A 13,076-nucleotide genomic window follows, 5' to 3' on the forward strand; every position below is an offset into this window, starting at 1 on the left:
TATACAATAGAATTTAGTTTTTATTATTTTGAACATAATTTTGCATGAGAAAAAAAAATTCTTTCATGATTCATAAAAGACCTCTCCTCATTTTTGAATAATAAATTGTTGTTTAGATAGTTTCTAATCCATACACATGCCCCTCCACATAAAAGTCTCACCATGATCAAAAGATTCATGAAAAAATTTAATACACAAAGAATGTAAAAGCCACTCTCAAAAGTCTCCTTGAAAGTCTAGAAAATCATATTTGATTTTGAGTTTAAATAATCTTAGAAGACATTTATCAAATTTAATTGATCTTTAAACTCCAAGTTTATGACTTAACATTGCAAGGTTAATATCTATGCATTCTCCTTTTTTCAATTAAATGATCTTTATTGTGTGGAAGTAGGCATTTTAAAATAACCAACAACATCCACACTTTATCAAAATAAGAAGACATCCACAATTATATATATATATGTTGATTTAAGTTAATTATTTTTTAAAGATGTTTTGCAAAGTGGAAAATAGATATTTTCTATAAATGGAAAGTAGATGAATTTTTATATTGTCATCAAATAAACATGATAGATTTATTATTTAAGTTACAAACTAAATTTCTATTATTGTTAACCTCGAGAGGAGTTTCATAACTATATTTGACATTACAAGTGAAAGAGTAGAAGAAGAAAATATTTTAAATTAAACTAATTAGTGCAACCTAATTTAAGTCATTTTTGCAATTACATAAAAAATATGACTTTTTAAAATTTTAAAATTTAAATTTTAAACATTATTCACTATTTCACTAATGAGTGAATTAGCACATGTTTATGTTTCTTTGAGTGCTATATTAAAAGACATTCATATATTAGAGGTCATACAAGGCTTATATAAAGACTTGTTATAGAGCATTATGAGAGCATTAGTGACACTATCAAATCATTACACAAGCATGTATTAATTAGCTCCATTATCTATTTCCTAATCTTTGAATTAGTGCTTCAAAGCTATCGAATTGGTATACTTTGACGTCAAACTAACAAGGACATGACCTTCACAATTCACTAAATTTGAATTGGTCTAATTTGAGGTCAAACTAATGAGGACGTGACCTTCACAATTCACAAAATTCTCTAAAGGTGTTTGTAAACATTGAGTCCTTACAAAGATTTCGACACAAAAAAAACAAGGCCAATAATTTTGACAAGTCATTTTTCTCAATTCATTTCTACAACCATTTAGACTCATGCATTCATGAATGAACATTTATGCACTTGTCAATATTAATTTGCAAGCATAGATCTAAATGAAAGAGACACTCAACCAAAATATATATTCTAAGACTATGAAATTTGTCAAGCTTTAAAATATTAACATTAGAATGAATAAATTTCTCACATATTTAACATTATTTTCCTCTCCAAAATTCAGTTAACTATCACATTTAAAATCATTTAACTTTTAAATTTAATTTAATATTAATTTCAAATATCAATCCCAACTCTTAAATTCTAAAGAGAATTTTATTTTTATTAAGAAATAAATGATTGAATTTCCAACAAGTAAAAATCTACTTTGGTGAGTTAACAAATATATTGATAATTTCAATTGTATTAAAGAAAAAACTACTAAAATGAAGAATGAAGTCAAATCTATCTCAAACGAACTTGAAGAAATAGATACCCCTCGGTTTTTTGTTCTTAACCAGAAAAATTTAACCTATAACTTATGCTCCCATATCAAATAACTACACGCCATTAAACTTTTATGAAAACCATCCATCAACCCAAAAAAGAAAAACCAGTAATCTCTGTGACTACTTTTGACAGAGGATAAGAAATAATTGAATGAATCTATGCGACGAACGAGTTAAAACCAGTGCCATCAAATTCTACAATTGTCTAAAATAAAGAACACATTCTCAATAATTAAGAAGGCTGCAACTCAATATGACGAAGGTGGTCAAGTTTTATTAAACAAATGAGCATACAAAATTGATGCAGAATAAGAGATGAGATTGAAATAATCTCAATTCTTAGCTCTTATCTTTCTGCACCTATTTCTATATGCTGCTATAAAGTTTATTGAATGTCCATTCTTGCAGATTACAGACTAGAAGAGGAGAACAAATATGAATCAGTAACACTCATAGAGAGTGATATTCACCCTTAAACGAAAATAAACATCTCCCTCGAATGCATCGGTGCTGAGAGTAGCAATTCCTCTGGCCATTAAAAAGTCCCCAGTACCACCCACAACAGATATATCTCTGTGTTTGACAAGAATCGGGTCTGCTCCATTGAAGGTGATGGTGCCCTTATAATGTGTTGAATTCAGCACAAAGGTGAAGCCAACCCAAGAACTGAATGTATTCTTCATGTCATAGAAGTAAAAGCCCTGAGCTCTCCCCACAGGAGGAGAGTGAAGATTGTTGTCAAGAGTAATAGGATCATCAAACACAACAAGATCTCCAAAATGGTGGTTGCTAGTCAAAATAGTGAGATTAGCTCCTTTAGGTGCTCCCACAATTGCAGATGTTGCATTGTGTTTGTTGGATCCATTGTAAAGGATATCATGAAAGAACAATACCAGATTCCTACATGGCTTTGGAAGTTTCTTCTTCCAGGTATGGCAATCTGCAGATCTCAGCAACATAGTGGAGACTAGAAGCCAGAGAAAACAGAAATGCAGAAATCTTGCAGCCTTCATTGCCATTTGTGCAAAAGGAGGAGAAATGTTTAGACATATACTAGAACTCAACAAGACATAGATTAGTGTGTCCCAGTACAATGTTAGATGAGACTGTTGGTGCACATGATAAGGTGGTCTTGGACCATATTTATAGTAACATGCCCCATGCTTAGGTTAAAAAACGATCTAAAACTAAACACAACTGCTCTAATCTACAAATAGTAACAAAATAAAATAGATATCTAACTAGAAGTTTCAACCACTGCTTGAATTAGATCGTACGATGTACATTATCATGCAGACAGAGAGCATCTCTAATGGAGGAGACTGTCAAGCTTTAGAACTAGACGCCACCACCGCCTTTAACTTATGATTTAAGAAATGAAATAAAATGTCATTTTTTGGACAGAAAGAGTTAGTTGTTAACAGTAATGCAGATAATCATTAAATATAGAAATGGGTAGCGTGTGAAGAGTTGGGCTCAACAATCATTGACATTTTTATGGAGCGTGAGCCCTGGCTATGACTGAATGAATAGCCTGCCAATTTCAATGTGGGTTTGGTAAGGAATTAGGACATGTCTTGACCATTTCACTTAATGGCAAGAAGATATCGCCAAGAAAATTAGGAAACAGAATCTGAGCCAAACCCACTAATATAATTTAAGGAAAACTCCTAATGAAAGTAAGCTCAGACGACTAGTCTCTTATTACCATTCCTATGGCGGTGGGTAGTGTGGTAGTAAGTAGGATATTTCCGTGGTACTTTATATTTTATTAGTATATTTTAACTACTGTTCTAACAATTAGAGCCTGAATCAATTATAGATGAAAAGAAAGGAGATTTATAGATCATAGGATCATATTGGAAGTGTTAATTTATATTAAAGTTGAGATCTTTAAGTATAATATTAGCATCAGTCGAGTCACGATTGATGAACAATCTAATGTCTTGCAAGTTATTAGAATATACAAAATAATGCAAGAAAGAAGATAACATAGAAAAATGGAATAAATACGAATTAACTTACAATAGATGTACATTTATATAATGCAAATGAGAACAATTGTTCATAGAATAATGGTGAAAGAGTCTATGAATAGGGATGTAACTCCATTAATCTAGACTAGTGGCATGCAAAGTCCAATACAATTATAAGTAAGAAAGGAAACATTCTTAAGAAAGCTTATCTCCAAATTAGGAGTAATTTATGCAAAAGAAAAATCATAAGAATATTCTACACTTACATGCTCCCTTAAGCATAGATTAGGTTGTCATAAAGAAACTAGGTCTGATGAGGTATTCGAGTAAAATGCATTCTCTCATAAAAGTGGAGAAAGAGAGAAATCCCTGTGAATAAAAACTCCCCAACAAAAGAAAGAAAAGAAGATAAAGAGGACTAAAAAGCCCCCCGAAAGGATGATGCTACCAACAAGTCAACTGACGATATAAACTAGCATTGACCAAAGGTATAGTATAGTTAGCCTTGACCTTGACTCCAAATAGAAAGGGAGTCAAAGATGGCTTGTAATTAGCCGTGTGATATTGAGCAAGTAGATCAAGGGTATACTTGGGTTGTGCAAGAGTGATGATATGATCCTTGTGCGAGATTGTTAAATCTTAATGCCAAGGAAATAATGCAATAAACTGAAGTCTATCATGTCAAATATATTTGTAGATGTCTAAAATTAATTAAATTAAATATTTAATTAATTTATCCTTTCTATGTATGATTAAATTATTTAATTATGTTATTCTTATTCTTCTTAGAATTAATTAAATTCAACTAATCCTGTCACTATAGTCCACTGGATGATTTATCAAATAAATTAATTATTCCCCATTCTTCTAAAGTCAATCAAATCATTAATTCTTCTAAGTCTCATTTGGTTAATTATCACTTTCTCTAATCCCCACTTAATCTAATTAATTCTTTTAGAAGCCTAATTAATAATATTCCTCAATTTTAAATTCCTCCACTCATTCTCTCTCCTCATGTCACATCCTCCTAAATTTCCCACTTGCACTCTAATCCTCCATTATCTCCACCTAATCTCTTCACTAGTCATTTGCACATTCCTAATCTTCATGATTAGAGCAAAGTCAACTACTTGTCATAATTGGCTTGTCTCCTCTCACCTTCCAAACCTTAAATGCACCAACTTTGGTCATTTCAAGGATTTCAAATTCTCCCACTTTCTAATGCTCCCTCATTCCCCAAGGAATTTTAAATTCCTTTTCTCTCCTCTTCTTCCCATGTAGTCCATTATTTGAGAATTTTTAATTCTTTTGTCCTCCCCCAAAGAATTTTTAATTCCTTTTTATTCTCCCAATGTACTTGGGGATGTCTTTCCCATGCACATTGTGGAGTGTGAAGACAAGAAATGTCTTTATGGAAAATCTTTTGGTTTCCACACCTTGTTGTCTCAATCCACCTGACCCCTCTCTTTCAATCTTGACCCTCCATCTCAAATCAATCCTAGCCCTTCGTTCTTCTCCTCTCAAAGCTATAAATTGGGGTCTCCTCCCCTTCATTTTCATCTCATCTTAGTGCAATCTCATGCTATTGAAATAGATCTAGAATCATATCCAAGAGCATCACCATTATAGGCAAATTTAGGCAACCACACTTAGTTATCCATTTGCATCCATCAATCATCTAGCCATATCCCCTTTGTGGTGTTGTGTGTGAAGAGCAATCCACAAATATACAAGGAGCCAATCCAATCAAGCTAAGGAGGGGGGCATCCTTAGCTTCACCGAAGGCTCAAACCGAGGAACAAGAGGAGTTATTGCAATGTATAAAGGTTATTTGGTGTTTTGTTTGAATATTTGTGTTTTTGGGTTTAAACTAACCTTTTTCATCATTGTTAAGATTTCCCTTGGTTCATTTTGGCATGCCCAGTGGGACCCATGTCCTGTTTACTAATATTGCTTTTAGTCTTTTTGAAGTTTTTAATTGTAGGTCTCGGATTAGTGTCTACGTCTACAAAACGAATCTCTGACTTGTTGTTTCAATGTCTTTGCAATAGAACGACATCTCTGTAGTGAAATTTAATTTTTTAACCCCCCTTTTTTGTAGGATTCATACTTTGGCATCTCCGCCTGTGGATAAATGTCTCCGCCTAGTGTCTTTAGACACTTTATTTCGAGCTTTTATTTTGTATTCTAACAACTTAATTTACAAAAAAAATTAATTGGTTAAAAAGAACCAAAACAAACTAGGTAGATAGTTAGTTTCTAGTTTTTAGCAGATTCTCAAATTTCTAGGCTAAGTAGTTAATTTTTCTGGTAAATCCGTGCATCAACGTCTGTGTAGACAGTCAACGTCTGCGCTCTGGTTCAACGTCTTCACTGGACCTAATTTCCTGCTTAGATTCAAAATTTAATTTTTTTGTCTTAGCCATTCTGCATTTTCAGTATTTTGACGTCTACGTAGACACTTAGCATCTATGTTGTAGAACAACATCTATCCAAGTAATTAATTTGGCAGTTAGAATTTGAAATTTAAATTTTTAAATTCCTGCTTTGTTAATTTTGTTTTATAATTGGGCCTACTTCGGGGTCTGCATAGATGTTTAACATCTGCACAAATGTTCGACATTTGTGCCTATGCTTCGACGTCTACACCAAGGCTTTAGGAATTTTGGTTACTGATCTAAATTCAAGTTTTTTACATGTCATTTTCGTGTGTCCAAGGCTAATTGTGAAACTACTAATCTGTTGTCTATAGCATGTTTGTCCAAGATCTAATTTTTCCACTGGCATTAGTTTATTTTTCTCGTATTTTAGATTAGATAATATTTTGCATGTGGGATTAAAAAGAACCATTGTCTTCCATGTTTTGTGCACTTGCACACATGTAGGGTGGACCCACTATCATGTCTATTATCCTCTCCCTTTGCCTTTGTGGACCTTGGGTGATGAGAAAGGCGATTGATAATGCCCGAGTTTTCTTTTTGTAGAGATGACTATTCTTGATTGGGGATTTCATCACCTCACAAGGGTAGTTTGAATTGGGACATGCTGAGGATATCGACTCTCTTGACGCGATCTTGAGCGGATTTTTTGAGCCGCTATATAAATATGCTAGTAAAGCGGCTGAAGTGTTGAGTGAATTTGACGTATGTGGAGGCCTCCTTTGCATCAATAAGCTCAGTTAGAGCCTTAAGTGGCTTTCTTTGAGAATCCATCATTGGATTGGTCATCCCTCAAAAATTACACTAAGAACCTTGTTGTAGTAGCCAAAAATCCCACATTCATAGTGCAGGGGATGCAGATTATACCCCGAAGTTACCTCTCATGTACCCATTCAAGATGAGACATGAATTCCCCATATAATATATCCTTGGATCTTTGGGGTAAGATAATCTACTATGCTTGATAGGTGAGTGCGTTGTAAGGGGGAGCCAGTGCTACTAGAATCTCTATCTGTCCGCTTGTTTGCGGTATCGCTTGTGCAAGAGGCCTATTGAGTGGTTTTCACTTTCCAACCTAAGTTGTATGTTTGACACATGTCTTTATTTTGTGCGATACTAGTAAATTTTTTTTAAGATAATCTAGGTCCCCAATCATTTTCGTGCTTGCTATCAAGTGTCGCCCTTGGCCAATGTGTATACATTGTTTCATATTTTCTTGCCAAGAGTAGTTGACAATAAAATATTTTCCAAAATTGACTAGATTTGACCAACTTTTCATCAAAATTTTCATCAAACAAGTCAAACCTATAGTTCAATGTCTCTACCTTGTCATTTATGAGCTTTGGAATCTCTGCCTCACTATTTCAATGTCCGCGTTCTGCTACGACGGCTCCACCTAGTTAGCATTTTTAGTCAATTTCCTTCATGTTCCATAAGTCCAAGTCGATCAAACATCTCAAGAAGTCAATATCCTGTCAAGTCAAGAAGAAGAAAACAAGTTTGAAACAACTCCTTAAGCATAAAAAATTCTTGTATATCAACTGCAAACTCTTGTTGAAGCATAGAACCTTTTTACATTGTTTCCACAATTATCTCCATGGTCACAACAATGAGTTTGATGAGGAGTCTTTGAGAGAATGTGCCTTTCATTAGCATTCAGGTTTGTCACAATCCATCAATAGGGGCACGGTCATATCCCTTTGTCCAATTTGCATTCTCCAACAATCAATTATTGAGTCTTGGTCCACCTAAGGTAACCAAACATTTCATCACATTTCTCCAAGCATTTTCCTTTCTTCCTTAAATCATTGACATTCTCTAACCATTTTTCACCTTTCAATCCTTAAGTACTTAACACAATCAATCAATTTCAATCAATTCCCAATCCAATTAATCAAACCATCCTAATTAATCAATCAATAAACCTCATTATAGGGGTAATACCTTGTAAAAGTTGGATTTAGACCTTCATCCTTAATCAAATTAATCAATTAGATTTTGTGCTTGGGAAATAATCTCACCCAAGTACCTCTTGGAATCAAGGAACACTGAGAGAGGGGGGGGTGGTGAATCAGTGTTCTAGGTTGGTTAAAAAAAAAATTGATTTAAATTTAAACCACCAAAAGCATAAGCATGGAACTGAAATGCAGAAACAAAAAACAATCAACCACAAAATCATAACACCAGGATTTTTACGTGGAAACTCAAATGGGAAAAACTGTGGTGGGATTTGAACCCACAATATTATTCCAATATGGCCAATAGCAAAACAATATTACATGAGGGGTAATGCACAAGCATTCAGGCACACTGCTTAGAGCTCACTGCTCAATTACAACAAGGGCTACAACCCCGGAAGGCTCACTTCCTTATAGATTAATTACAGTGATGGATTACAATGAATGAACTCCAAAATAGCATCTGGCAATGCTTGGATGAGTTCCAGTTAAGTGCAAACGGCTAACTATATCACCTCTGTTACTCTGCTTGGTTCACTGTCTCAGTCAGCTACTGGATCAAGAATGCGCACGTGAAACTGCACTACAATGGATTCTCGATCACCACTCACTTGCATATCAATCATATCAGACACCAAAAATATCTTCTGCACCAGTCTTATATATCCGCAATCACAAAATAATCATTTATCAAGTCGGCTTGATTATGTAACGTGTAATCATGAGTTGGCTTGACCGGATCACCGAATCAATGATAAAATGACGTCTCTATGTCAGCCCTATCATCCCATGCATGATTCATAACACTGCAATCACCAAAAATCTTTTAGACCATAACTGCTTCTGCTTAGCCTCAAATACTAGTTAGCTAATTACCAGTTCACATCCACTTCCAGATATCAAGATCTGTGATTACCGGATAGGAATCTCAAGAATAGTTTCCATCAATGACAATCCTAAACCACTAATCAAGCATGGATATCCATCAAATGAGTTTCAATTGCCAACAATCTCCCCCTTTGGCATTGATGGCAACATTTGTGAAAAATGACTAAGTGTTGAAACTTGTACACTAAATCAAAATTTCTAAGGCTCCCCCTTAGAGAAATAATTTTGAAACCTATATCATGCTCTGTACATTGCACTCTTCTACTGTATATTTTTCACCTTTACTCTCCCCGTTTGACAACAATGCCAAAGATGGGGTGCTGTCCAAAAATTATGTACAGAGATACCTACTGGAGACTTTACATGTACTTGAAGATATCAACAAAAATGTTCTTCAAAAATCCTAGGTGAGTGTCCCACCCACTCTTCAAGTTATCCAAAACTATAATGAATGCACTAAAAACATATGCATGAATCTCCACATCCTTCAATTCAGATGGAATAGGTTGTCCCATAGCCTTCATTAAATCAACCTTATTACTTAACATGGTGTGCAGACGAGGGGCAATCAAATTGAAGAGTTCACAAACTCTCCTCAAAATTTTGTCCTTATCCGCATTAAGGCTTGAGATTTTATCATTGAGAGCCATTATTTTCCCTTCTACACTGCTAGCTAGGGATACATTAGAATCAAAAGATTGTGAAATACCAACTAGCTTACCCAGGAAAATACTTATTTACTTGTCTATGTCTCCTGTGAACTTTGGAAAAATAAGACAAGACATATATATTTTACCACCTTCTATCAACGCATCTAAAATAGTCTTCAAACCTTTATTCAATCTGACTTTGTCATCTTCTATCATTTTCTGGAATGTTTGCATTCTTACCTCCTTGAATCTATCTAAGACTCACTTAGTAGTAGACTTCTCCAAAGAATCAAAATTGATATTTACATTATTAATCAATTGTAATAATTTACTGGAGGAGCTAGAATTAGGATCTAGTTGCACACCCTGAACCACCTTCTGCAACACATCAATCGACATCAGAATAAGCTTTTTATCTTCAGTCTTTGATTTGACTAGATCCTGACTGGCCTGAGCTTGTACAATTGCTGCAAGCATCACCTTTTTAGCAGGAGACATTTATCAAAGATCTAGAGGACCATCAAGATTGATTGAGATTTCGGGTAGGGTCCTTGTGCCTTTGACTAGAGGAGTGTCAATTACCGGATCGAAAACTCCCTTCCCTTTATCTACCTCTACATCTTGCACCTCTGTCTTCTTAGGCTCCTTCATCAGAGCATCATTCCTTTTATTCTATGCACTGGTGTTTCCACTTAGTGTAGTATCATCCTTTTGAATCTGGGGAACCTCTCCAGTACTATCTACCACTGGAGGATTTACACCGATCTTAGCATCAAATGATATGTGGCCTTGGTCTTCCAGTTTCTCTTTGGTATGAGTTTCATCCTTTTGATCACCGGAGACACCTTCCTTTACTTCTGGATGGGAAGTTTGAACTACATCATTGTACATAGCATTGTTCTTCATTATTCTTCTCTAGATATTCTTAGTCTCCTTCCTCACCTCTTCAACTATGCCAATCATTAACCTGTTCACCCTATTTATGCTTCTGAATTCTTTCTTATTTGCTTCCTCAATGAGCCTTTTGGCATCATATTGGGAGATATAGGTACAAACATTAATCAATTCTCTCTCTTTCATTTCCTTATCTATTTTGCTAGATGTCAGCCTCCTCACATCAATAATGTTATATAGATCTTTAGGGATGCTCCACTCTAGCTCAATCAAGGTTTTACTAAAGTTGTGCAAGTACAAAACAAAAACTTCCTCAACATTTCCCTGATCTACCTCAACAAGATTTTCATAATATGCTCCAATATTTTTCAAATTTCCATCAACAATTATCTCATCAATCAATTGATCTATTTTCATTGGCAGAAAAAATGTATATTTACCTTGCATATCACCGGATTCAAGATCTTTATCAAGTTGAGTTCTAATTTTTCTTCCCCTCTTGGGCCTTCTAGTAAGGGTAGGTTTAGATTTAACTTTCTTTCTCTACTCTGCACCACCGAATTATGGTTTCCTCATAACTCTGACAAACTCTTCATTCTTCTTGTCCTTTTCTACTTCTTCATCTAATTCGGTCTCAGATGCCACCGAAGATACAACAACATAGGTTAGTTTAGGCTTCTCCTTTTGCTTCAAAACTCCCTTTCTAGATGAGCTTTGTCCTAATGATGGTACTACCAAAGTAGGGGTAGACTTCATCTCTTTTGGCTTGGATTTAGAGGGAACCAATTCAGCATTAGGTTTCTTGGATTCCTCCTTAGCCTCCATCTAAGCATGTTTCTCCCTAGCTTGCTTCATCACCTCTCTAGTAAATCCCATCTGCATAGCTACTTCCTTATCCATCTTAGAAACTTTCCTCTTCCTTGCAGGTGTGATGAACTGCTTGTGCAACTCCATGAACTACTTTTGCAAAAGGAACTAGGACTAATGAGAAAGTTTATCACCTAAAGGAAGCTAATTGATTTTGAGGAAACTTTATCACCTAAAGGAATTTAGTTGAATAAGATGAAGAAAGGTTAGTTTGCAAAGGATATTCACAAGTGGAAGGAATGGATTTTGAGGAAAAAATTTCTTAGTGGCTAGGATGGAGGCAATCATAATGTTTCTTAATTTTGTTGCTCATTAGAAATTCAAGGTTTATTAGATGGATGCCAATTCAACCTTCTTGAATGGTGAGTTAAAAGAAGAAATCTACGTAAAGTAGCCTAGTAGGTTTTAGTTACTAGAGGATTTATAAATGGTTTGTAGACTCAAAAAGGCTTTCTATTGTCTCAAGCAAGCTCCTAGGGCTTGGTATGCAAGGTTAGATAAGTACTTACTCAAACAAGGTTTTTAAGAAAGGTACCATAGATAGAAATGATTATATTAAGGTTCAGGAATTTTTTATTTATTGTTGTTGTATATGTTGATGACATTATATTTGGTGGAGATAATAGTATGTGTAAGAAGTTTGTGGAAGATATGTAAAAATAATTTGAAATGTTTATGATTGATGAGTTGTCTTTCTTCTTTGGACTTCAAATTGCTCAACTAGATGATGATATCTTTATTTCTCAAGCTTGTGATTGAAGGTCATAAGACTATGTAAAGGTAGATAGGAGAATGTTGTGACCAATTCCAAACAAAGGAATAGAGTATAAATAATTTGATAGGAGAAGAGGTATACAATAAGAGCAGCAATTAAATTTTGAGATTTACACTTGTGCCTAGTAACTTCAATAAAGTGAAATTTCTTTTAATTTTTACATGACAAGTTTATATAGTGAATTGAATCAATTTTTTTGTTGCAACTTAATCTGTTATTGATCTAGAGGGCTGATTTGAATCAATTGGTCAAAAAGTAGGTTTGATTGTGTTGGAGAGTGAACTTACAAATTTCTTAAGATAGCCAACATTTCTAATAGAGGATGGGGTTGTAGAGGTACATGACCAAGAGGTGTGGAGTTTGAAATTGTAGAGATAATAAGAACTTATACAATAAAGGCAATGAGGAGTATCACTACATGATTCAATATGATGGAAATGACTCAGAGAAGAGAAGACCATGTAGAAGATATCAGTGATGACAAAGAGTAAGAGAACTCTATTGAAGGATGTGATGAGGTGAATAGGCTAGGACTTGATCTAGGAGAAGAGAGATTCATTAAAGCAATTACAAGAATAAATTCCCAATCTCAATTTGATCCATCAAATTATAAAGGAGGATTGAATGCAAAAGAATTATTGGATTGGATTGCTAAGATGGAAAAATACTTTGAATATGACAACATGGAAGAAGAACAAAGGGTCAAATATTGCATACACAAAACTAAAGGGATGTGCTTCCCTATGGTGGGAACATTTGTAGATGGATAGATAGTGAAGAGGAGAGAAGAAAATTAAAACATGGGATCAAATGGTGACAAAAATTAAATCCAAATTCATGCCAGCAAACTACCACATTAATTTGGTAAAGAAGCTACAAAATTCAAGAAGAAAAAGGAAAGTAGCATAGAGGATTATACTATAGAATTTTACTGGTTAAGCATATT

General features: G+C 34.5%; 1 protein-coding gene across 1 annotated transcript; it reads right to left on the minus strand.

The window, feature by feature from the left end:
- Nucleotides 1-1,938: 1,938 nt before the first annotated feature.
- LOC131066884 (disease resistance response protein 206) lies at nucleotides 1,939-2,785 on the minus strand. Its single transcript, XM_058001752.1, has one exon. It carries the CDS (start codon nucleotides 2,701-2,703, stop codon nucleotides 2,125-2,127), a length of 579 nt encoding a protein of 192 aa, XP_057857735.1. The 5' UTR covers nucleotides 2,704-2,785; the 3' UTR covers nucleotides 1,939-2,124.
- Between the last annotated feature and the right edge of the window lie 10,291 nt (nucleotides 2,786-13,076).

Source organism: Cryptomeria japonica, chromosome 9 (assembly GCF_030272615.1).
Source record: "Cryptomeria japonica chromosome 9, Sugi_1.0, whole genome shotgun sequence".
Taxonomy (NCBI): domain Eukaryota; kingdom Viridiplantae; phylum Streptophyta; class Pinopsida; order Cupressales; family Cupressaceae; genus Cryptomeria; species Cryptomeria japonica.